Source organism: Aquarana catesbeiana, linkage group LG02 (assembly GCF_042186555.1).
Source record: "Aquarana catesbeiana isolate 2022-GZ linkage group LG02, ASM4218655v1, whole genome shotgun sequence".
In the NCBI taxonomy this organism is placed as follows: domain Eukaryota; kingdom Metazoa; phylum Chordata; class Amphibia; order Anura; family Ranidae; genus Aquarana; species Aquarana catesbeiana.
The window spans coordinates 269,022,261-269,047,783 of NC_133325.1; the positions used below are offsets into that span (position 1 = coordinate 269,022,261).

Genomic DNA, 25,523 nt, shown 5'->3' on the forward strand with positions numbered 1-25,523 from the left:
TTGCAGACAGCTGACTCCTTAGCTCCGCCTCAACCCCTCCCTTTTTTCCAGCATCCCCTTGCAAATCTAACGTCACTGCTTGCCTAGCTTACCCGAACACACCCAGGGGCTGCAACAGCTGCTACCTGCACAGCCAATCAGCCGTCATTCCCACCTTCTCCCCTCGTGTGCGTCACATGTCTCCTACCGGCATTGCTTCTCATTGGCCCCGCCCCATGGCAGCCACATCCAATGGGTAGCCGGCGCCTCTCTGGTGCGCGGGACGTGTGAGGTCAGGGCGCTAAGCTAGCTGGAAGTCCTTTGTGACTCCGCCCCTTGTAGTCAGCGCTCCGGCCCGCGCTCAGTCTCGCGCCCTCTCTCTCTTTCCCCCAAGTGTGTGTGGAGCTGCGGACATGGCGGACGAGCAGCAGCAGTTCTATTTGCTCCTGACTAACCTGCTGAGCGCGGACAACAGCGCCAGGAAACAGGCCGAGGTGAGACGTGGGGACTCTGGAGGGAATGTGTGCTGTGCGGAACGTCCACTGCGCCGGTGTGAATGTGTCCCTGGCCAGAGCGAGGCCCACGTGTGAGCGGCACTCCCCGGCTAAGCCTGGGCCCGGCAGCCGGCTCCTCCTCCCCCCGCAGGATGTATACTCTGTGTACCTATGGGGACATGAAGCTTCATCTCTGACACCTGTAACCCTTCTCCCCTCATTCTCATATCATCACTGCATGTGCTCTATACTCTCCTCATTGACTTCACTGCTGTCTCCTTCTATACTACCCCTGTACTCTGTGTACACCAATCACCGACATTCCTCCAATCACTACTCAACAGCAGTCTGTTTACTTCATTGATTGCCCAGCTGCTCCATCTATCCAAAGGCTCATCATTGTATATTACATTAATACATAGTGGCTGCAATTGCCCCCCCCCCCCCCCCTCCCTAGACCAATCTGTCTATACTACCCCCTGTACTCTGTGTATACCGATACTCGTCCTCCTCCTCCAATCACTACTCAACAGCAATCTGTTTATACACCCTTCGTTGATTGTCCAGCTGGTACACCTATCCAAAGGCTCATCATTTTGTATTCCCTTAATACATAGTGGCTGCAATTGCCCTCCTCCCTGTAGACCTATCTCCTTCTATGCTATCCCTGTACTCTGTGTACACCAATCACTGACACTTATCATCCTCCTGCAATCACTACTCTGCAGAAGTCTGTTTACTTCCTCCATTGATTGTCCAGCTGGCCCACCTATCCAAATGCTCATCATTGTATATAACATTAATACATAGTGGTTGCAGTTCTTCCCTTTCTTTCACAAGTCGCCCATCATTTTGAGGTGTAAAGACTAAACTTTTTCTGTACCGGATAGAGTGAGGAGCGGTGAAGAACTCTCAGCCTTTTCTCTTTACCTATCTTGTTTTTCGTTTCCACTTCTGTCCCAGAGAACTAGCAGGAAGTGAGAAGAAAACCTCGCCAATGCCAGCCATAAATGGATAATTCATCAGGAACTGCCCGAATGTCAATCCATCTATAGGCAGGTTAATTACTGAGGTTGGTCTATCGATTGACTTTAGTGTTCACTTTTGTGTACCCCCCCCCCCCCCCCTCAGTCGCTACTGGTGGCTATAGCCATCAGCAGAGATCATTGTATTCTGACGGCTGGAAAACCTCCCGTTGTCAGAATACTGTAGCGCAGCCGGAGGGATTGGCTGGAAAGTGCTTTAGCCCTTTTTTCATTGGTACGATTTGAGATGTCAAATCGGCAGCAATTGCAGACAATGGCACCGTCCTAATCGGTTCGACGTTGCATTTGCGGCACCACACCGATTTCAAAAAGTAGTTTCTGTACTACTTTTTGCGATTTACATCTGTGCAGAAACCTGCACAAATATCTCTAAAATCGTGCTAGTTGAGCTGAACTCGCATGGCTTCATTCCCATAGCTCAGTGTGAACCTGGGCTTTAACCACTTGCTGTCCGCCCTATTACCAAATGGCGGTAAAGTGGTTTGATATTCCTGACCGGACGTCATATGACGTGATCGGGGTGTCAGTCTGACACCCTGCAACACTGATCTAGGTAAAGAGTCTCTGACGGAGACTCTTTACCACGTGATCAGCCGTGTCCAATCACGGCTGATCACGATGTAAATAGGAAGAGCCGGTGATTGGCTTTTCCTCACTCACGAGTAGAGGAGAGCTGATCGGCTGCTCACCTGACGGGGGGGGTCTGTGCTGATTGTTTATCAGCACGGCCCCCCCTCGGATCCTGCCCAGGACCACCAGGGAAGCCATCCACACTGGACAACCAGGTATGCCCCTAGACCCCCAGGCAGCTGCCAATCTGTGCCCAGGCAGCTGCCAATCTGTGCCTACTCCAGTGCCACCAGGGATGCCTATCAGTGCCACTCTATCAGTGCCGCCTACCAGTGCCTATCATCAGTGCCACCTCATCGGTGCTGCCATATCAGTGCCTGTTAATGCTGCCTTATCAGTGCCCATCAGTGAAAGAGAAAACTTACTTATTTACAAATTTTTTTAACAGAAACAAAAGCAAAACTTTTATTTTTTTCAAAATTTTCTGTCTTTTTTTAATTTGTTTAGCAAAAAATAAAAACCGCACAGGTGATCAAATACCACCAAAAGAAAGCTCTATTTGTGGGAACAAAATGATAAAAATTTAGTTTGGGTACAGTGTAGCATCACCACGCAATTGTCATTCAAACTGCGACAGCGCTGAAAATTGGTCTGGGCAGGAAGGTGTATAAGTGCCCGGTATTGAAGTGGTTAATCAAGTACTTTACTTTCTTTCAACCTGTAGCTGAAGGGACGATAATTGCATAATGTATGGCCAGTTCACACCATAAAAGCGCAGTCCGGATGTGTTCCAGATGCTTTTCTGCATGTGCATTAGTCCAGTGTAATTTTCTGCATGCGTATTTTTGATGCAGTCCAGTGATTTTTTTTTTTTTCTTTTAAATAAGAACGTGTTCCAGTGTGGGGTTTTTTGTATGCACGTTTTTGGTTCGTTTTACAGTGTTCCAGAACAGTCCAGTGCAGGAAAAATGCAGCATGTTATACTTTTTTTTTTTTTTTCCTGAAACTGCAGGCACTGGTGTGAACTATGCCATTGAAAACCATATAACCTACTTTCAATGCATTTTTAAGGCATAAAAAAAAACCACACTAGATTGCAGGTGGTGTGAACTGGCCCGAAGGGCTTGTTTGCATCACCATCTTTGCATCCTGATCATTTCAATGTGCATATTTGTAGCGTGGTTGGGATGCTTTTTTGGAATATTTTTTTTGTCTATTTCACAGTTGCTTTTGCACATGTTCATGGGTTTTTACAGTATGTTAATGCGTGGGAAAAATGCAGCATGCTATTTACACCAGGCGTATTTTTAAACACAACAAAATATAGTACAATTGCATATGCAAGAAAAAAATGTATTCTGATATAACTAGCTTACACCACTGCAGTGCTTTCATGTTTGTTTAAAGAAAGCATGCTGCATTTTTCTACACCAAAATGCACCGTAAAACGTCTGTCAGTGGACGCAGCAGCTGGACACGGGAGCGCGCCGCACGTGTTCCCCGAGGGAGAGCGCTTCTCTGGGGCACTCGAGAAGGAGGAGCCAGGAGCGCTGCTAGGGGACCCCAGAAGGGGAGGATGGGGGCCACTCTGTGCATAACCAACTGCACAGAGGAGGTAAGTATGACATGTTTGTTTGGAAAAAAAAAAAAAAAAAACTGAACTTTTAATCTAGGGAAAATTCCTTTGACAGCTGTCACTGGAACAGACATTCCCCATTGGCAGACTTCCCTCTTACTGCCTGATCCTGTGACAACTATTAAAATGTTGGATTTCGGTCACTTTTCATCCTGAAAACAAATTGGTTTCCAGTACAATCAGATCATGTTCTTGATGGAGTAAGGGGGTGGGCACTGGAGAAAGTTGTCTTCCGGGCACAATCCAAAATTAGGTATGTAAGGAATTTACAGACTATGGATCAGCTATAGTAACCAATCGCCAGTTAGCTTTTATTTTTAATGTGCAATCCGAACAAGCTGCGTTTAAAAGCTGATTCTTTCACAGCTCCTGTTTTAGTAAATCGCCCCCCACCCCCCAAATTATTGCTTTAGCTTTGCGGGTGTTTTAAAATATAAAAAAAGTATGCACTGAAGCTATTCTTCCTCAACGTGGCAGTGTTTAGTTAGGCCCCATTCACACGGTGGGTCCAGTCAGGCCCGCCTGTCAGTTTTTCAACCGTACCTGATCAGAAGGTCCATTCACCTGTATGGACGCATGGGTGTAAACATACTTGTCCATTTACACCCACCTACATCTGGATCCAATCTGGTCCACTAAAGATGCCCTGTACAGTATGCATCTGCTGGCTCCAACTGTTCTTTCTCTTCTCTTGGTAAACTTTGCCTGGTCCTGGGGAAAATATTGCTTGTTACAATCCTGGTAAATTGTGTTCACATTTTATTTATGCATAATCTAGATTTTTCAAATGATTAAGTTGTAACATTCATGTAAATGTATTTGAAACTTGTTTCTAAAGTACTTATTAATAGATGTGCTGCATGAAAGTCCTGCACATTTTTACTATCCTCAGCTAAAACTTTTTTCCCCAGATGGCAAAGTTCTTTGTTATATCTAAAGCGACCTAATCCTTCCTCAGCAGGGTACATTGTGAAGCTTGAAGGGGAATCCTTGGTTGAATGAATTTGCATGCCAGTGTCTGTTGTATGAAATTCTGATTGGCTTCCTGGTTTATCAGTGACATCATTGCATTGCACAGTTCAGCACTTTTTTGTGGCAGTTAAGAACAAAGACCTAGCTTTTCCATCCTCACGTCACCATTGTATCACTTGTTCTCATTGTCTGATGGCCCACTATAGATCCCATACCATTAAAGTACTGAAAGGCATTATTCTGACTCATTAAGATAATTCATTGTTGAAGCACTTCAGAACTCGCCAAACAGTGATTGGGGTTTCATAGCCTCACAAACTGGTCATAATTCAAATATTAGATTGACTTAAATATTTTTTTATTGTAAAACACGAAGGCCAAATTCACAGTGGTACGCTTTTGCCATGCTTTTCCACAGTGACAAGCACGTTAAAACTATTCCCCATTAAATGCTATGTAACTTCACACTGCAGGTGTGATGCGCTTTGAAAAAATGTACCAAAAAGGCTCCTTCCCTTGTAAGTCAATAGTAATACCTCAAAAGTGCATTGCTGTGAAAGTGCCCTTTAGCTGCACAGAAGCACATCAGTATGAAAGGGCCCAAATTACATAGACGAGGAAAAATTTGTTTATGGTAAATATATGTAGGGTGAATTTTACATTTTAAGAACTGATTAATACAAAGGGTTAACACCCTGGTCAAATGTTTACAGGTTTTGAATTAATTTCTTTTTGGTATGTTATAGGAAGCCTATGACAGCATCCCTGGGCCATCCAAGATTACTTTCCTTCTACAAGCAATAAGAAATGCTGGTGCTGCCGAAGAGGTGAGTATTTTCACTGCAGACTGGAAAATCCTTTTGGGCAAGCAGAGGGCAAGTAAGCCATTCTGTGAAAATGGCTCATCTACAGACAATAATGTACAATAGTAAACGCCAGACAAACTGCTAAATGGTTGAGAAACATGTATTTCTACTGTTCTACTTGCTAAAGGAATTTGTGATTCAGTACAGCTAATCTTGTGGTCTACACTCATTTCCACATTGCACAACTGGATGACACGTGGTTTCCAATTCCCAATGAAGAATTTTTTTTTTCTATGTCGCCTGTTCATAGGACATTATATTGGCAGCATCACCTTGAGCCCCCATTCACAGCGGTGCGACTTGTCATGATTTGGCAGTTCCAAATTGCATGACAGGTCGCACTCTATTGTTGGCAATGGAGTTGTTCAAATCCGTGCGTCTCTGACTTTGCGGTGCCGTACTGATTTGAGAAAAAGATCCTGCGTTATTTTTTTTTGCGGTTTCAGGTGCTACTTGTTGCAATTGATCTATTCTGATCTGTATTTGAGGATACATTTGTTTACATATAGTACACCTGTGCAATATATGTACTTGAATCGTGTGGGTTTTTCTTTTCCCAATTCATCAAACAAAAATGATTCCAGTGGTGTATGAAATAGACAATAATGGAGGAAATAAGAGAAATGTGTTAATGTTTACAGAGGCTTCTGGCTAGTCATGTGACATCCCAATGTACTTTTCCTCATCTTCCTGGCAAGCAGTCTTCAATATTTTTATCAAAGGATGGGTTCACTTTTTTGGGGGGGGGGGGAATGTTTTTTTTTCTTCTTGCAAGTAAATGCATTTTTTTTTTTTTTTTTTTCCTGTAAAGCATTGCACCAGTGATCAGCAGACTGCTGGTGCTGTGCAGGTCTCCAGCAGAGTCAGGGTATCTGCTTGCCCATATGGTTAAGCCGATACATTCTGACAGGAAGCATGAATGTACTACTGAGCGCTGTGGTAGTTTGTTGAACACTACAAAGCAAATGGCATGTTGCTGTATTTCTGCTTCCATATTTTTGAGACACGGCATCTGGAACACCGTGCCTTGGTTTGTATCGGCTCCCGTAGCCAGATGCTATCCATTCGAGACTCCAGAATAGTGTGTACCCAACTGGATTTCCTTACTTGGTAATGGCAGATCACAGGCACAAGGAAGCTGGGACAAAAGAGCTAAGTAACAAGCTTCTCTAGACAGCCTATACACTTAGGGTAATAGCTGTTCTTTGTACTGGAGCGATGTCCTTTTATGACACTGCGCGCCCCCCCCCCCCCCTTCTGATTCCCAGGCATGCACCATGCAGTTTGTTTGACAAGCAGATTTCTCTACCAATATGTCTGCGTCCTTTGCAAAACTCCCAGCCTTTCTAGAACCTTTGGCTTAGAGGACAAATGCTACATGTTCTGTTCAGGAAAGGCAGATCCTCCTTTATCTGAGGATATTCCAGAAGGAAGTATTGCGTGTCTTGATTTATAGTGAAAATGGCAGATTTTCCCTCTCCTGCGTTTTGAGGTACAAGCTACAGCTTTGCATCACGTGCTATCCACAGGCTATTTGATGCGTCTGTGTGTGCTCGTCTTTGCTAAGGGCATCTGATTTCTCTACTGTCAAAACAAACCCTTATGGGCACCGAGAGGCTGGCTAAGTCTAAAAGTACTTTCACACTCATGCACAGATTGTATGATTTGAGAATTGACCCAATCCTGAAAGGGTATTCAGTCCTGAAGTGTTTTTTTTTTTTTTTTTTGTTTTTTTCTTGCTAAGGTTGATCCTATGGATAAGAACTTTAAAAAGAAATGGGCTGTTCCAGTAGTAAATCCTGCCATTTTAGATTTCAAACTGCTTTCACTTCTTGTTGAGGATTTCCCCATTTAAAGCGGGGGTCCACCTATCAATCGTTTTTTTTTTTTTTTTGTTTTTTTTTTTGAGTTCATTCACAAACTTTTCTTCTCGGCATTACATACTCACATATTGTGTGTAATATGTCCGCCTGTGTCAGATTTCGTCGGAAAGAATAACTTATATTATTCACTGCAGGCGGTTTCCATCTTCATTGTGGGCATTTGAAGCCCACAAGCATTTATTTCCCGGATGTGGTGAATGCTGTGCTCCCAGCATTCACCGCTCGTTCCTGCACATGCTCAGTAGCATCCTGGGAAGCCTGAGACTAGCTCCCAGGAGTCTGGGAGAGGCTAGAAACACGCCTACTCCCACGGGAGGAGAACCAGGAAGTGCAAAGAAGAATAGAAAAATAAAAGGTAATTACAGCGATTTAAATTTTTTTAAATGGCATGTCAGCATCTAGGCAAGGAAGAGAATACATACAGATATTGTTCAAAATTTGGGTGGAACCCCGCTTTAAGGATTCTGTTGATATTCCTTTTTAACTACTTGCGCTCTGGAAGCTTCATGACTAAGGCGTTTTTTGCTATTTAGCACTGTGCTACTTTAACTGGCAGTTGCTTGGTCATGAAATACTGTGCGCAAATGGAATTTTATCATTTTGGAATTTGATCACCACTGGGTTTTTATTTTTTTTTGCAATGTAAAAGACTGAATTTTGAAGTAAAAAAAAAAAGATTTTCAACTTTCTGTCTCAAAACATATCCAATCAAATTTCGTCATAAATTTAGGGCAAAATGTATTCTGCTACATGTCTTTGGTAAAAAAAAAAAAACCCAATAAGGTGTATATTGGTTTGTGTGAAAGTAAGACCCCTTTCACACTGAGGCAGTTTTCAGGCGTTTTTAGCCTTGCAAGCGGAATCTTTGGGTTGGTGTATACACCACTGCCCCTGCCTATTGGAATGAATGGGCACTGCCTCGGAAGTGCCGCATCATGGGCACTTTTAACCCCTTGGGGCTTAAAAGCGCCCCGCTACCACCCGAAAAAGGAGGGCCAGAGCACCACAAGAACGAGCAACGCTTTACCGCTTACGCCAGCACCGCCTCTAGTGTGAAAGTAGCCTCAGTGTCTACAAACTATGGCATATATTTAACAAAATTGATCAATCCTGATGTACCCATGCCCTCTCATCTCATTACTTGAGGCCCTAAAATGCCTATCTACTTTTCAAAAAGGGGGTAATTTTGGGGGGGATTTGTACTGTCCTGGCATTTTAGGGCCTTAATGAGAATTTTTTTTTTACTCCATTTCAACTCGTGTCTTGAAATTGAGTAACATTTATTTTTTAACGCTCTGTCATATTGTCACCAGTGCAGTACAGTGTAGTCCTATAATGTGGCGGTTATCAGGGACACTGACTGGTGACAGTTTTATGTTAAAACTTTTTTTTTTTTTTTTTTATAAACTAGAGGGTTTAGTTTTACACATTTGCAAACACGTGAAAGCCACAGTGCTATGCCAAGGCTCCTCTGTATACTGTGGTCCTAAGTCTCAAGTCTGAGCCATGGATTAACTAAGGGCAAGTTTGCCTGGAGGGGGGCTTACTCCTTGAAGGTGCAGGGACACATTGGATGCCCAGCAAAAGCACAATGGCAGCTGAAAGCATCTGTCCCCACAATTGAGTCAATTAGCTGTGCAGATAAGTGGAGACCACCCCAATCTATAAGTATCCTTTACAGTCACATGGTAAAGGCTAAGCACATTACAAACAACACCTTTCCCAGCACGCTTGCTAAAAAAGGGCCTGCACACTTGGGCACAAAGTTCCTCCTATTGGTATCAAAGCCTATTCCACCAGGTGTGATGTAATTTGGATTTTTCAGCATCGACCGCTGCTTCCCAAATTTGCCAGACCAACACCTGGTCCTTTCCTCATACGTCCCTCCATGTCTATCAGGTAGATTTTCAAACCATGGCTGATGCAAGGTTTAGGCCCCTTCCAGATGGGAAGACTCCAAGCAGATCCACCTGCTCGGCAGGGGATCTCTCCACTGGGCAGGCGGATGACAGGCACATGTCCGCACCGCTATGTAGAGCGTACACAGCCAGCTGTTCTCTAAGGGGCTGTCGGATGGAAACGGACTGCCATCCGTTTGTTTTTAGCAGACAGGATCGGATGCTGGTGGGTGTCAGCAGACACATGTGCACTGACATCTGCCACTCCCTAAAGGACTATAGATGGTCCGCCAGTGTGAAATTGCTTTCATGTGTTTTTGTTGGTTTCCTTAATCCTTTTTGTTAGCCTGTTGGTAAGCCCTGTTGCTATGTTGTTGCCCATCCCTCCAGTTTATTGCTTGGGTTTGTCCCATGGTCTATGAAAGTTCTGTACTGTAGAATTAAGAAAATTATCATTTTGATTTTTTTTTTAACTTGCCTTTAAATTCCTGATCTCATAAGACAACAGGAAACAGGTCTTCCCCTCTGTTTTTTGAATCGTTCCTTATTGTTTGCTTAAACATCTCGCTGAGTCGGTGGGGTTATAGCATAACACTTTAGGGGGCAGCCCTAGCAAGTTTATTGCTAGTGTCCAGTCACCCAAAGGTAGCCTGCATGTAACCTATGGATCTATGAATACAAAACCTACATTGTACTCCAAGAAGAAATTTACAGGTAACTTTAAAATTCCATTTTTAATTGTACATGGTTGGGTATTCTTTGCAAAGTGTGAGTTTTCACATTAATGGAGCTAAGGGAACATTTATCTTGCAAAGTGAGCAGACGTTTTGCCTTTAGTAAACCAGGCAGTGAGTTCTGAAATTCCACTTGTCTTCCTAAATCATTGGTGTTGATTCTTACCAGTCTTCTGTATTGGGAATTGGAGTTCATATGCACAAATTATGACCTGTTTGTGGATCTTTGTCCCTTGAATATCCTAAAGATTCTAATCAGGTTTTTTTTTTTTTTTTTACAGACTAGGCAGATGGCAGCTGTCTTACTGCGTCGTCTCCTGTCGTCAGCGTTTGAAGAAGTTTATCCATCCTTGCCTACTGATGTCCAGAATGCTATTAAAAGTGAATTATTACTTGTCATTCAGCTGGAGTCTCAGTCCACTATGAGGAAGAAGATCTGTGACATTGTTGCAGAACTTGCTAGGAATTTAATTGGTGAGATCATCTTCACATGATATAGAAAGATTTAATAAACCTGTATACAGAGGCTGTTTTTCTACCTGTTCCTTCTAAAATGCTAGTTTCCTGGCTTCAATGCTATGATCAGTGAATCATGAAACAAGCGTGCAACTTTCCAATCTCAGAAATCCTACTCTGCATGTTTTAGTTATGACGTAGCTTGCATATTTCTGCAAAACAGATTTCCTTTAAAGTGGAACTTTACCCATAACTTCATATAAAAAAAAAAAAATTAGCGGAGTAGTTGCCACTAGTAACAAACATCCACCAAATCACCCTGCTGCCAGACCTTCATATATTGCCTCAGAGACAATGAACAGTCATTTGCTTTTGTTTATTTGGGGGGGGGGGGGGGTATAAAATGATGTGCATGTATAACAGCTACAGTCTTCCCTGCATCACCATTCAGACTATTGCACCTCCTCTGCGTTACTCCTGCAGACTTGCTCCCAGAAATTCCTCATCAGTTACCATGTAAAGATGAGGACTACACTCATGACCGTGTAAGGGTGAAGTTTCCAGAAATCCTCTCCTCCTGCACAAAACTTATACTGAAGCACATTAATTTTCTGTCACATCTTCTATGTGCAAAAGATCCCACTCTGAATAGTTTCTAAGGCTGACTCTGGTTGCTTGCTGCTACTAGGCCAGAGGCCTGCAGCACCTCTCCCTGGAGGCCTAGTAGTTTAAAAGCATGTGTTGGACAGTGGACTACTGTTCCCAGCTAGGCCAGCTTGCAAATCCTGTGCCCTCGGGCCACATCGATTTGACACCATTCCTCAGTCTCTCCTCTGATCCAGGACTCCTCATCAATGACTGTGTAATGATGAGGACTTCACTAATGACCGTGTAAAAGTGAAGTTCTCTCAGACTTCCTGGCATGTCTCCACATCGAGCCCTCCACTGTGGTACACTCACCGACCTTTCTTTGCCCTGCGTCCATGACGAAGAACTTAACCGGACCGTACATTCCGACAGCTTCTCCTGCCCCTCTGCTCCAGGAATTCCACACCAATGACCGTGTAATGATGCGAACCGTGCAAAGGTGAAGTTCCCTCACAGCTCTCCCGGGCCTCCTCCTGCAATTGGCCCGCCCCCCCGCTGCTGTTTAGTACTCCATTCTCCACTTTTCTCAGCTTTCTCCCTGAGAAAGCAGTAAATCTTAAAGCTGTTAACCGATTGGCTCTGTTTTGTTTTTTGTTTTTTTTCTGCACATGCAATTGAGCATGTGCAGAGCAGGGCTGAGACAGTGTATTAGTGGAATTTTAACAATATAGGCACTTCATTTTAATGTTTTACATAGCTATACCTGCCAAAGGGGCCAGCCATGAAGTGATCTAGCAGGATTTCAAGTGATTCTAAACCTTTTGGGGGAGGTTTTGCTCATGTCGTGGCATTTGACAGCAGCATGAGCCAATGGCTGCTGCTATCAATCTACCTCAAATAAGGGAAGACACTGCTCTTGTACACGTCGCTGGATTGCATTGGGCTCGGGTAAGAATAAAGGGGGAGGGGATCTGGGGGACTCTTGCAGCACAGCTTTTTTTACCTTTTATGCACAGAATACGTTTAAAGTGATTGTCAATCCACCACCCTTTTATATAAAAAAAAAAAAAAAAAAAAAAAAAATTTTATTTTTTCTTAACTGTGCTTTTTTAAAAAAAAATTTGGGTCACTTTTATTTCTATTACAAGGAATGTAAACATCCCTTGTAATAGAAAAAAAACATGACAGGCACCTCTTAAGATGAGATCTGGTATAAAAAATATATGTGTGTGTGAAGGTAAATGGGCATAAGACATGTGCAGCTTGATTGAACTCGGCCTGCGTTCCACCCAGAGGAATGGCTTCGGTCAATGCGTGTCAGGCCTGCATTTCAATGCATTTTGCGCATGGGTGCATCGGGAAGTGTGACAGTGGGTGGAGCATACTCTTCCTGCAGCCACTGTCGCATGTGAAATTTGGCATGGCTGAATAAACCAATTTCAGTCTTCCACCACTGCAAACACTGTCATTTCAATAGACTCCAACCTTCTGATCAGCATGCTTGTAGTTCATTCACAAGTCCTCCATCTTTCTAACAGCCCATACATAAGTACAGGCAGAAAGCAGGAGAACTTTTCTGCGGGAGCTTGACATTGCATCTGTGATCCACTGATTGTGATAATTGTAGTAATTTTTTTTTTTTTTTTCCCTAAAGGTGAACTTCTCCTTCTGCCCAGCTAAAGACTTTTACCCCCTTCCTGCCCAGGCCATTTTTCAGTTTTCAACACTGTCACACTTTGAATAACAATTACTTGGCATGCAACACTGTACCCAAATGCCCGTGCCAGAAGTGAAAGAATACACTAGTGCGTCGTCCCAGAATGACTCTGCTGCCTGGCCGCATCTGTGCATTGGTCTAGCGGAAGATTCTTAAAGGATGTCTGAAACTTTTTTTTTTTTTTTTAATGCCTTTTGAATGAAATTTGAAATGGTTAAACCCCTGACAGTCTTTTGTGTTGCTTTGGCAGGATTTCCCTTACTTTTTTTTTTTTATTTTTTGGGGAGACAAGAAGTGAGAGCAAATTCTTAGTTACCAGAATGTGTCCATATAGGAAAACTGCCCCTTTTTTAGGCCCCTTTCACACGAGGCCGACTCCGTTTCTACGGAGCCCGCCTCGGTCCGCCGGCTCAGCGGGAGATATGTCAGTTGATCTCCGCTGAGCCGGCGGATGACAGGTCCCTCTCTGCTCACTGAGTGGGGAGGGGCTTGTCAGGCGCCGCTGCTGCCTATGGAGGGATGGGATGAAAACAGGCAGCATGTCCGTTTTCATCAGATCTCATCCGATCCGCCAGCGACGGACCTGGGCGTAGGGCCATCCATCTGCTTTTAGTGGATCGGACGGGGTCGGATGTCAGCGGACTTGTGTCCGCTGACATCCGACGCTCCATAGACTAACATGGAGCGCCCATTCAGGTCCGCCGTCAAAACTGACAGGCGGACCTGAACGGTCCGATCGCGTGAAAGGGGCCTTATTCCTGTTATGGTGACAATTGTAACATGTTGGCTTTCCTGTCTTTTTCTCAGCTGGTAACTGGTCGCTGCAATTATGGCTTCCCAGCTGAGGTGCGGTCCAAAATACAAGCATGACATTGGTTCCAACACTCTTATCAAGAGCTTAAAAAAAGAGAAACTTAGGATTTAGATATAATAGTGCAACCATGCAGCAACCTTTCATAAACTGCTACAAAAAAGGCAAACTATCGCAATCTGGATGCTGGCTCCTGAGCCAGCCAGTGTAAGATGGCTTCAGCTCTGCTTTTCACCTGCAGGAGAGGTCCCTTTCATTAAGGTTTGAATTTAGTGATTTAGCAAAATATTTTACTTCAATGACCGCTGTGCAGTATTTAGAAAGCCTACAGTATAAACATCTGACGTTGTGCACAATTGAGAAGGAGAGGATATATAGAACTTAACAGCGCTAGTGGAATATATTAAATGTGAACATAAAGTGAAATAAACAAGACTGAATGGTGAGTAATACAATAAGTATAAAGTGCCAGGTGCTTCCAACAATAATTCAAGTATCCAGGTTGAAGGCAGTTAAAGAGAACACATTCAAAAAATACATTCCCCTCTTGTGACCCCACTCACCAGAGCTAATGGACCCTCAGCTTTGCAGTCCAGGGCTCAAAAATGCTTAATGGAGTCAGTGTATGAATCCAAGGTCAGAGGGGCTCTCACAAACAGTTTGCATACGGACCAACAAGGACAATGTATATTTAAAAGAAGAGAGAAAAAGGCATATAGTGAAGTACTACCGGCATTTTTTAAATGTGTTCTCTAACTCCCTTCAACCTGGATACTTGAATTATCGTTGGAAGCACCTGGCACTTTATTTATACTTATTGTATTATTACTCACCATTCAGTATTGTTTGTTTCACTTTGCACTTTAATTGTGTTCACATTTAATATATTCCACTAGTGCTGTTAAATTCTGTATATCCATTCTTTAAGGTTCTAGTACCTTTGTAGCAGCTGCTGTGGTCTTCATGCATATATACATTTTTTTTTTTTTTTTTTTTTGTAGTAATTTTTTTCTATCAGCGCGAGTTTGTTTTTATTATATAATTGAGAAAGAGAGGCAAAGCGGTTCTGTTAAAGGAGAAGTCCAGCCTGAGCTTATTTGCCTAGGCTTCTCCTAAGGGTCACAGGAGTGCAATTAGTTTTGACCTGTTTTCAGCAGAGAGCGGTCTGAAGTCTGCACTCTGCTGATGTCACTGGAATCAGTCCAGGCATCACGACAATGAAGTCTGGATCTGCCAGGTGCCTGGACTGATGGCTGTCTCAGCAAGCTGCTGAGATGGCCGCTCCCTGCCCCTCCACAGCTCAGCGCTCCGCTGAGCAGCTGACGGGGGCAGCAGCTCTCTGCTCGGGGAGCTGAGAGAACCAAGCCATTGGCGGTGTTCGATGGCTCGGTTCTCAGTGCAGAGGCTGCAGGGGACAGATGCATTATCGGACCAATGCTGCATCCACCTAGGTAAGTATGATTATAGGAAAATTTTTTTTCCTATACTCCTTTTTAAATGTTATTTTGGAACTTTAGCAGGAAGCATTGTTATAACTCAGAACTTACTTGCCCTTTACAAGGACCTGATCTTGTGTTGGGATGCCTTATATTGACATTCCAAATAGATTTTGAGATAAATATTGAATTTGCTCCCTACGTGACATTGATTTTTTTTTTTTTTCTTTTTGTTTAATCAGATGATGATGGCAATAATCAGTGGCCAGAAGCATTAAAGTTTTTATTTGATTCTGTGAGCTCTCAAGATGTTGGATTGCGTGAGTCTGCCCTGCATATCTTCTGGTATTGTATATTTTCGTTTGCACTCCTTTTTAATGGCACTAACAGACTAAAGTCTTGAAATCTTACCTCATTCTCGAGTACCAGCTTGTAATACTCCTTCATTATAGGGCCATTTTTTTCAGTGTTGTGATGGTTTAATTGGCAATTACTTAGTCATACATCACTACACTACTATAGCTAAAGCTGCTATAACTATAATGTGAATCACATTATTGTAATATAGAATAGCATTTGTACAGTGTTTACCTCTGTGAAAGCAAAAGAAATTGCTGGTGGCACTGCCTGGCCAAAGGTTCTTACTGCAGTGCTGTTTATAAACTGCACTGCAGAAATAAACTTCCTTCGCCTCTACTCTTTATGAACGTATGGCAGTAGACAAGTGGTTGAAGTGGCATTAAACTCAAAAGCAAATATATAATTTTTCCTTACCAGTTCCCGGATGTGATGGCTGCATTACATTTTTTTTGGCTTATTTTCAGCAGCTGATCCTACCATTAACAAGCTGTCCTGCAGATGTAACAGAGGTTTGAGACGAGTCATTTAACACTGACAGTGGTGCTTATAATTGTAGTCTTTAAAGTGGAACTTAACACAACCAATAAGTTACATAATTGATGTTCCTTAGGCTCCCTGCTTCCCCCCCACAAGCTGTGTAATACAAATTATTTGTCCTGTAGTCTTTACTGCGCTTGTGCAGCCAGAACAGCATTTTCAGCATATGAGAGGTGCTGAATTATACAGCTCACATTTTTACATTTGAACTTGCTTTTGGAGACTGGTATTGCAGTAGCACAACTACAATCTTCCCTGCTTCATGATCCATGTGGCCAATTGTAACAATAGTAATCCAAATTACAAATGGCAATGATAGTAATTCAAGCCGTGTCATCTCAAAGACAGAAGTTCTGTCGCTGAGTAAACTGAGCTCATGTCGTCCTCTGCCTTTCACTGCTGTCTGTTCCCTGTAAATTGTCTCCTGCAGGCTTCCCAGAAAAGTTGTGACATCCTGCAATACAATCTCTACAGCCTGTAATATGTTGTAAGTTCTCTGACAAATGACATGCAGAGCACAGGCTGTTCCCCAGCTTCCCTTGCCTCTGTGTAGAAGGTCCCCCCCCTGTCTTGCCTTCAAGTAAGGAGAAGCAGCTCTGTTGCCTGCACAGGAAAGAGTGCTAATTAATAGAGGTCTGTTCATTGCTGAGTTGCAGGGTTTATCAGAGCGGCACCAGCAATATTGAAAACTGGTCTGGGGCTCCCTGCCATTTCACCATGCTGTGCAGAGAAAGTCTGCTACTAACTTTGCACTGCTCTGTGTGAGATTGTGTGAAATTTGACGGGTCAGAAAAAAAATGTTGCTTTAAGAGCTATGGGTGGAGGTGGCGTTTTGAGGTTGCTTCCACCCTGCAATGGTATAGAGGTGGGTGGGGGCCATCTTCCCCTCACTCATCTCCATACCTAACAGGAAACGGGACACGATTGCCTCCCACTGGTGGCTCCGGTAAGCGGCGGGAGGGGGCCCTCTCCCGCTGCCGATGTAAGTGATCTCGTGGTGAGTCCACCACAGAGGCCACTTTTATCTGAAGGCGGACCACCTGCTGAAGAAGATACCGGGGTTATGGTAGTTGGCTACTGCCATCACAACAATATCCTTCTTTAAAGAGCCGACATATAACGACGGATGGCGGGTCCCTAAGTGGTTAAGATTTTTTGGAAGGGTCAGAGTTCCACTTCAAGTAAAGCCTTTATCCAAAAAGGTAAACTGCTGTAACAGCTTGGTGTTGGCTTGAGTTTGGCTTCAGTTTGTAAGTGTAGCTAAATCTGCTGATACAGTTAACACTACCCTCCCTGCAGACTATCAAAGCTGCTGTCCAAAGGTGTCTGTTGCTCTTTCATCCAGCGTGGGGGCACTCTTAACACGTGTTACCGCCCATATCACCAGCTGAAAAGAGGGAAGGAAGCCTAAAGAAAACTAATGCAGCCACCATATTGAATGATTGGTAAGCTGCAATATATTACTTCTGATTTTGGGTTTAACCCCCTTCCCGCCGAGCGTACGCAGATGTGTGTACTCGGCTTTTGGGGGTTATGCCGGGATGATGCCCGAAGCTGCAGGCATCATCCCGGTACTGTTTTGTAGAGCGGGCGATCGGCTTTCAAAGTATAACAACTGATGCGGCTAAAAGCCGCTCGGCTGTTATACCGGAGGAGCGGAAGGGGACGTCTCCCGCCGCTCTTAACGGGCCTCTCGATCCACCGGGAGGCCTGATGACCAATCTGCCGCCTGCGGCAGCTACTGACAGTCTGGAACGAAGCCGTGAGCGGCTTCGTTCCAGCCTCCTAATTGTAAACGCGGAAGTGATGTCATGACGTCACTTCCCATTTACTCGGCTGCCAATGGCGCCGGTTTTATAAAAATATAGTATTCAGAATCGCCAAAAACGGCAATCTGAATACTGTGAAGTGCAAAGGAGGGATCGGGGGTCTTTTAGACCCCCGATCCCTCCATAAAGAGCACCTGTCACCACATATTACTGTCACAAGGGATGTTTACATTCCTTGCGACAGCAATACAAGTGATTAAAAAAAAAAAAAAAATTTTTTTTTGAACACAATTTATAAACATATAAAATATAAAAAGTTTTAGAAATCGCCCCGTGCTCGCGCAGCAAAGAAAACGCATACGGAAGTCGCACCCGCATATGTAAATGGTGTTAAAATCACACATGTGAGGTATCACCACAATCGTCAGAGCAATAATTCTAGCACTAGACCTCCTCTGTAACTCTAACCTGGTAACCGTAAAAAAAAAAAAATTTAAAGCGTCGCCTATGGAGATTTTTTTTAAGTACCGTAGTTTGTCGCCATTCCACGAGTGCATGCAATTATAAAGCGTGACATGTTTGGTATCTCTTTACTCGGCATAACCTCTTTCACATTATGATTTTTTTTTTAAATTCGTGAAAGTATCCCTTTTCCCAAAAAGTTGCGTTTAAAACACCGCTGCACAAATACCGTGTGATTAAAAAATATTGTAACAATCACCATTTTATTCTCTAGATTCTCTGCTAAAAAATATATATATAATGTTTGGGGGCTCTAAGTAATTTTCTAGCAAAAAATACGGATTTTAACTTGTAAACACCAAATGTCAAAAATAGGCTTAGTCATGAAAGGGTTAATATTGCTTTAAACAAGTCACTTAGAAGAAGCCAACATGGCACCATTGAAGCTTGTTTTTTTTGGCAGTTCAGAAAATTCACTGGATTCTGCTGATTAAGTCCATGTAAGTCCACTTTTAGCTTTGGAACAGGGTCAGTATCCAAAAACATTCCAGATAGAGTTTTCTTGATGAGATGCAACATCTGTTTTTCAGGAACTTTCCGGGTATTTTTGGAAATCAGCAGCAACATTACTTAGAAGTAATTAAGAGAATGCTTGTCCAGTGTATGCAAGACCAGACTCACCCCCAGGTACTGATTTATATTATGCAAACTATTTGAAATAAAAACACTTTTGTAGGTTAAATGAGCTAACTGTAGTAATTGATTGGCTAAGTGACATTTATCTGATTATACAGTGTGGTTCTATAGACTTAATTGTTACCAGCCGTAAGAGCTTAATGATTCAAACATCACACTACACTAATATAGAAAATTAAATTCAGATACTTTTTTTTTTTTTTTTTTTTTTTTTTTTTTGCATCTTTTGGCCAGTCATGTCTTGGCCATGCCACATCCAAGGTAATCAACAGAACCGCGCTAACAGATAAATTGATTGTGAGAAAAACAGTGATCAAAACAATATGAAAATTAATTCCATAAATTGAATAAATAAAAAAATCAAAAACACCGTGTATAATCCGACTCAGAATAAGATGCCTGGATACCACACGTGACATATATAAAAAAAACTAAATAAAATAAATAAGTGAATTGTGGAAAAAAAATAAATACAATAGTGTCTTAATGGAAAAAAAGTCTTTGAGATCAATGAAATCCACAAATGGTGATTAGAAGTTCATCAATAGACACCCAGTGAGATCCACCACCTATAAAGATGTAGGCTTACCAAAAGTAAGCTTTAAAAACAGCTTATATTGGAAACGATGACGTCAGCGCGTCTGCCTTCCGACGTACGTTTCGTCCTAATGAACGTCCATTAGGACGAAACGTACGTCGGAAGGCAGACACGCTGACGTTATCTTTCCATCCCACTGTGAACGGGTGCATGCAGGCCGGCCGGCTGTTTTGTATACATGCTTTTAAATCGTACTTCCTTTATGTAAGTGCAATCTTTCTTTATTTTAATAAATTGATTATGCGGATTCACACTATGGAGAATGTATTTTTCATTTCTTTGGGCTCCCCTTGCTGACCATTCGCTTTCCCTGGACGGTGCGTTCCGGTCATCTGTTTGCCTGAGATGTTACAGATGGTGGTGTCCCCGCTGAGTGGATTTGCAATATAAGCTGTTTTAAAGCTTACTTTTGGTAAGCGTACATCTTTATAGGTGGTGGATCTCACTGGGTGTCTATTGATGAACTTCTAATCACCATTTGTGGATTTCATTGATCTCAAAGACTTTTTTTCATTAAGACACTATTGTATTTATTTTTTTCCACCATTCACTTATTTATTTTATTTAGTTTTTTTATATATGTCACGTGTGGTATCCAGGGCATCTTATTCTGAGTCGGATTATACACTGTGTTTTTGATTTTTTTATTTATTCAATTTATGGAATTTCTCATATTGTTTTGATCACTGTTTTTCTCACATTCAATTTATCTGTTAGCGCGGTTCTGTTGATTACCTTGCTTATGTATTTTTGTTACCTACAAATTTGAACTGCAGCTTGGGTTATTGGGAAGCGCAATAATTGTGTATTTTCATGCCACATCCAAGCTTCCTTTGGACTCTGAGAGGTGGGGTGGAGGATGCTAGTGACTATTAGCAGCTTCGGCATCTTCACTGTTCCCAGGAGCTTTTGCTGTATGAATACTTGTCACTTTAGCTGTGCAAGGACAAGTCTGATCATTGAAGGAGAGCAGGCTGAGTTCCCAGGACAGCTAGAGAACTGACCACTGTGTTCTTCTGCTGGTCGGTCTTTATTAGGAAAGCAGAGGGACTGGCAGCAGCATCAGGGATTTCACAGAAAGGAAGCAATACAAAGAGATCTAATACTAGGCTTCTATATAACCTTGACTATTCAGCTTTTCTTATGGCGCTATGACACATGAGGTGAGGAGTACTAGTCTGTACACCTAGGTGGCAGGACACAATTTTTTAAAATCACATTAAAGGAAAAGTGCTTGAAGCTGTATACACGTTATAAATGGCACTGGAGTGTCATTTTTTTTAAACTTCTTCTTTTTTTATTTTTTTTTGTAGATTAGGACACAGTCTGCCAGGGCGGCTGCTGCATTTGTTCTAGCTAATGAACACAACGTTCCCTTACTGAAGCACTTTGCGGACTTGTTACCAGGTGTCCTTCAGGTGAGATCCAAAGATCATCATTTCATTTTTCCGCTCAGGCATTGAACTTGTGTTAGTCATTATGTATAAAATCTCTAAATCTATATCTAGATATAGATATCTATATATATATATATATATATATATATATATATATATATATATATATATATATATATATATATATATATATATTCTATATCTCTCTGAATTTGCATACTTTTAATATACGCAACTCTTAATTAGGAGCTCCCCTCAAAACAAATTTGTAATATAGCATCTCACAAGGCCTTCAATGTGTTGGCTGTATTAGGTACACTACAATAAAGTTTGACTTCCATCTGGAGTGTGCGGCCATTCATACATTTATTTATTTTTATTTTTTTCCTGCTGATCTCGGAGGTGAGCTGGGCAGGCATCTGTCTTGGATGCTATACAACGTGTGCAGCACTTACATCTGTGCAGTGTTCTCCCATTATTGGACTAATTTATTAAAGAAGTCGCAGGCATAAAAGTTTTGCTTCCTTAGAGGTAACAAACTGTCCTTCGTGTACTCCTCTCTCCTCTGAATGCAGATCACCTCCATGCTCTTCCCAGAAATCCACTTCAAAATTTAGTTCAGACTTTCCTTTTTGGCACAAGGCTTTGCCCACAAAGACCAGCAAGCAATCTTCACAATGAGCGGGCAGCCTCATGCCTTAGTGGGGGGGACTTTTGTTGCAGTTTGCATCCCTCTGGACCAAAGATGTCCCAGACCTACGGGTTCAATTGGTGGTTTCCAAATGATACAGGAAAGTTTAAACTCTACCACTTCACTGGTTTTTCTTCTGTAATTTTAACCAGACTGTCCAAGCGCAGTCAAATTCACAAAGGGCCTTGGACAACCTCTTGTCATTGTGCTATCACAGGACAGGTTCAAACCCTCCTATCGTTTTCAGCAAGGAAGCTGCCATGTTGGTCTGTTTGATATTCAAATGCCATGATGCTTTACATGTGATCAGTTAGGACACCAGCCATTGGATGGTTTGACAGTTTTGTGGAGAGCACAATCAATAATGTGGCAGTTAGCCTTCCCGGCTTGTCAGCAATGTAACTGACAACCCTCGAGCTAATTCTTAACTGAGATCCAAAAGAATCTTAATTTTGGCATAAGAGTTCTGGGCTTAATGGTGACCTTCAAGTCAGTACCCTTCATGCATTTTAAATCTAGAGCTCTCCAACTAAATATTGTGGCTACAAACAGAAACCGCGCTAACCGATCTGTGGAGCAGCTGGCAAAACAATTAGATTGTGTACAAAATAGTCAAAATTGCCATGCTAGAATTTCATACAATAGTGTCAGTCTTAGTGTATAAACCAACAGAAATAATAACCCAAAAATATACACCAAAAGTCCAGATTGGTAAAAATTGTGAAATTCTTGATAGCTAGATGTGCCAAACACCAAAGTGCTCCCCCACCTTGAATGTACAAGACTCTTAATGAAACATGTGGCCTCTTTATACAGTCACATGAGCGTGTGAAACGAATCCTTCTTAGAAGAGCAGTCAGGTGCCAGATTATGGTCGAATATCCTGCTGCTTTGTATGAGCTGTTCTGGTGATTGAATATGGAAACCTAGAGCCTGCTTGTGCTCCCTTACGGATAATGTATTGATAGACAAGCTCATGTGACTTTGTGTGTAAGAGTCCACATGTTCCTTTTAATTCTCTAGCAAAAATGCAGATTTTTAACATGCGTGTGAAAAATTCACGTGAAGTGGTTAAATATTGCATTTGAATCTATTTTACAACAAATTACGCTCAAGGCATATTTCTTAGATTTGGTAGGCAAATCCTTACTACTAAATAAAAAACTTTAAATTTTTTTTTTTTTTTTTTAAAGGTTTCAGGTACTTGTTATAGCGTCGATTTACGCAGCACTTTACATATACGGTACATTATACATTCACATCAGTCCCTGCCCTCAAGGAGCTTACAAGCTAAGGTCCCTAACACATTCATACATTATACATACATACAACAGATCCAAAAGATGTATGAATTCAAGCCCTAAAGAACAAAAAGAGGGGGTTGCAAGTCATGTCTATCATGGGTGCACCCTTTTATTGAATGTTTATTTGTAGGATGGTTTTACAGTGGGAAAATTTAATCCCCTGCAGATTTTGTAAGTTTGCCCACTTAAAAAGAAATGAAGGGTCTAATTTTTTATCATAGGTCTATTTTAAATGATCGAGACAAAATATCAACCAAAAATCCAGAAAAAACACGTGATTCAAATGTATCATTCATTGAGCTGCAACTCAATTTATAAGTATTTGATCCCCAAGCAAAACATGACTTGGAGCGTCTCTAAATCTTTAAGGTTTCTTGGCTGTTGTCAACTTGAAGTTTCAGCTCCCTCCATACACATATACACACGTGTGTGTTTGTTGTTACACACACATATATATACACAAATTTTCTGGCGTACAAAGGTGTTTTTCAGTACTAACCCCACTACAGCGAGGTATGTCGTCAGCCCCTCTTGAAGGCTTCACTGCCAGATTCCCTGAGGTGCAATGGCGGCACTTGCACCAAATTGGCTTTGGGTGGCCGGGATCCCTGGACAGGTAAGTGTGCTTATATTAAAAGTCAGCAGCTACAGTATTTGTAGCTGCTCATTTTAAAAAAAAATTTTTTTCTTTTTGGCTGGAACTCTGCTTTAAATTTACTAGACTAATGTGTTCTAGAGCTGCACGATTAATCGTTAAAATATCACGATCTCAATTCAACCCCCTCTCACAATGCTAATCAGCTGTTTTTTTTTATTCTATGTAAACAGTGCAGAGCCAGCAAAAAAAACAACAAATGTTTTCAACATTCCTCAGCACTGAGATATAGATACAATGTTGTATCTTTTAGTTTTTAAATGAAAGGAATGAACTTTGGTAGATGATGGCAGTTTTAACCACTTAAAGACCAAAGCTTTTTCTAACATTTGTTGCCTACAAGTTAAAATCTGTATTTTTTGCTAGAAAATTACTTAGAACCTCCAAAACTGTGTGTGTATATATATATGTGTGTGTGTGTGTGTGTGTGTGTGTATATATATATATATATATATATATATATATATATATATATATATATATATAAATTTATTTTTGAGACTCTAGTGAATAAAATGGCGGCTGTTTCAATATTTTGTCACACTGTATTTGTGCAGCGGTCTTTCAAACAAAATTCTTCAATGAATTAATAAAAAAAGAAAAAAAACTTAGTTAGCCTAATTTTTTTGTACAATGTGATAGATGGTGCTAATGCCGTGAGAATTGTGATCTTTATTCTAAGCAAAAACATGATTCTCTTTTTATTCAGAATCATGCAGCTCTGTGTGCCACATGAGCACATCCTGTAGCCAGTCTGTGGGAGCCAGAATTGATGTTGGTTGGTAGGGGATAAATTACTTGCATTGAACTGCAACTCAATTTATTACTTTTATATCATGTTTTTTTCAGTATTTTTGGTTGATGTCTGTCATTTAAAGTACACCTATAATAACAATTAGACTCTTAATTTATTTGTGGGCAAACTTACAAAATTTGCAGGGGATGAAATAATTTTGCCACTGTATATAAATCTTTAAACAACTCAATTGCATATACACTTAAAGAACCTTTTAAAAAAAATAGCCTCAAAACCTATTCCACATAACCACTTTGCTGTATTTTGCTTAATTAAAAAAAAACTACTTTTGTATCTCTTGACCTCAGATTTCTTTTTTTTTTTTTCTCTCCAGTACTATTCATATTTTAAAAAAATATTTTTTCTAGGCTGTTAATGAGTCGTGTTATCAAAATGATGATTCTGTTCTGAAGTCACTTGTGGAAATTGCAGATACAGTTCCCAAATATTTGAGGCCCAACCTGGAAGCAACTTTGCAACTAAGCTTAAAGGTAGTAATATTTTCATGCAATTTTTTTTATATTACTCTTACACATGAGTACATTATTAACTTTTTTTGTTTTTTGGTTTAGCTTTGTGCTGACACAAGCTTAAGCAACATGCAAAGACAGTTAGCACTTGAGGTTATTGTCACCCTCTCAGAGACAGCTGCCGCTATGTTGAGGAAACATACAAGTATTGTTGCTCAAGCAAGTAAGTCTATCTTGAATGTTGTCTGTGTAAGACTTGCTGATAGTTTTTGTCTGGTCTTGGTGTTTTGTTTAATGACTCCTTTTGCTTTTAGTACCCCAAATGTTAGCAATGATGGTAGACTTAGAAGAAGATGAAGAATGGTCAAATGCTGATGAGTTGGAGGATGATGATTTTGACAGGTATTTACCTATATAGTATGCAATTCTAAAACTGTGTGTATAAATGAAAATGTTCAGCATCTCAGGTTGAACTGTTTTTTTATAAAAATTTGGAACATTCCCATGCCAGGGAGCTCTAGATTTAAAGTAGTCTACCTGGAGGCACATTGTGCCTGAAAGGTATAGCAACAAGTCAAAATGTGCTCTAGGCAGCTGAGGCAATTTCCAGCTAACTTTTTTTTTTTCCTAGCTGCAGAGTGCTGGGAAATGTCCCTGCCCATATGCACCATTACCCATTTTGCTAGTTTTAAATCTGTTGCC

The 25,523-nt window shown here is 41.5% G+C and overlaps 1 protein-coding gene across 1 annotated transcript in view; it reads left to right on the forward strand.

The window, feature by feature from the left end:
- The first annotated feature begins 271 nt into the window (after nucleotides 1-271).
- Nucleotides 272-25,523, forward strand: part of IPO5 (importin 5) — a 76,683-nt gene continuing 51,431 nt past the window's right edge. Inside the window, exons 1-9 of the mRNA XM_073614407.1 lie at nucleotides 272-473; nucleotides 5,444-5,524; nucleotides 10,360-10,552; nucleotides 15,329-15,431; nucleotides 18,805-18,901; nucleotides 20,822-20,926; nucleotides 24,720-24,842; nucleotides 24,924-25,044; nucleotides 25,136-25,223. Coding sequence (XP_073470508.1) covers nucleotides 393-473; nucleotides 5,444-5,524; nucleotides 10,360-10,552; nucleotides 15,329-15,431; nucleotides 18,805-18,901; nucleotides 20,822-20,926; nucleotides 24,720-24,842; nucleotides 24,924-25,044; nucleotides 25,136-25,223 — 992 coding nt within the window. The 5' untranslated portion in view covers nucleotides 272-392. The remainder of the gene's footprint in view (nucleotides 474-5,443; nucleotides 5,525-10,359; nucleotides 10,553-15,328; nucleotides 15,432-18,804; nucleotides 18,902-20,821; nucleotides 20,927-24,719; nucleotides 24,843-24,923; nucleotides 25,045-25,135; nucleotides 25,224-25,523) is intronic.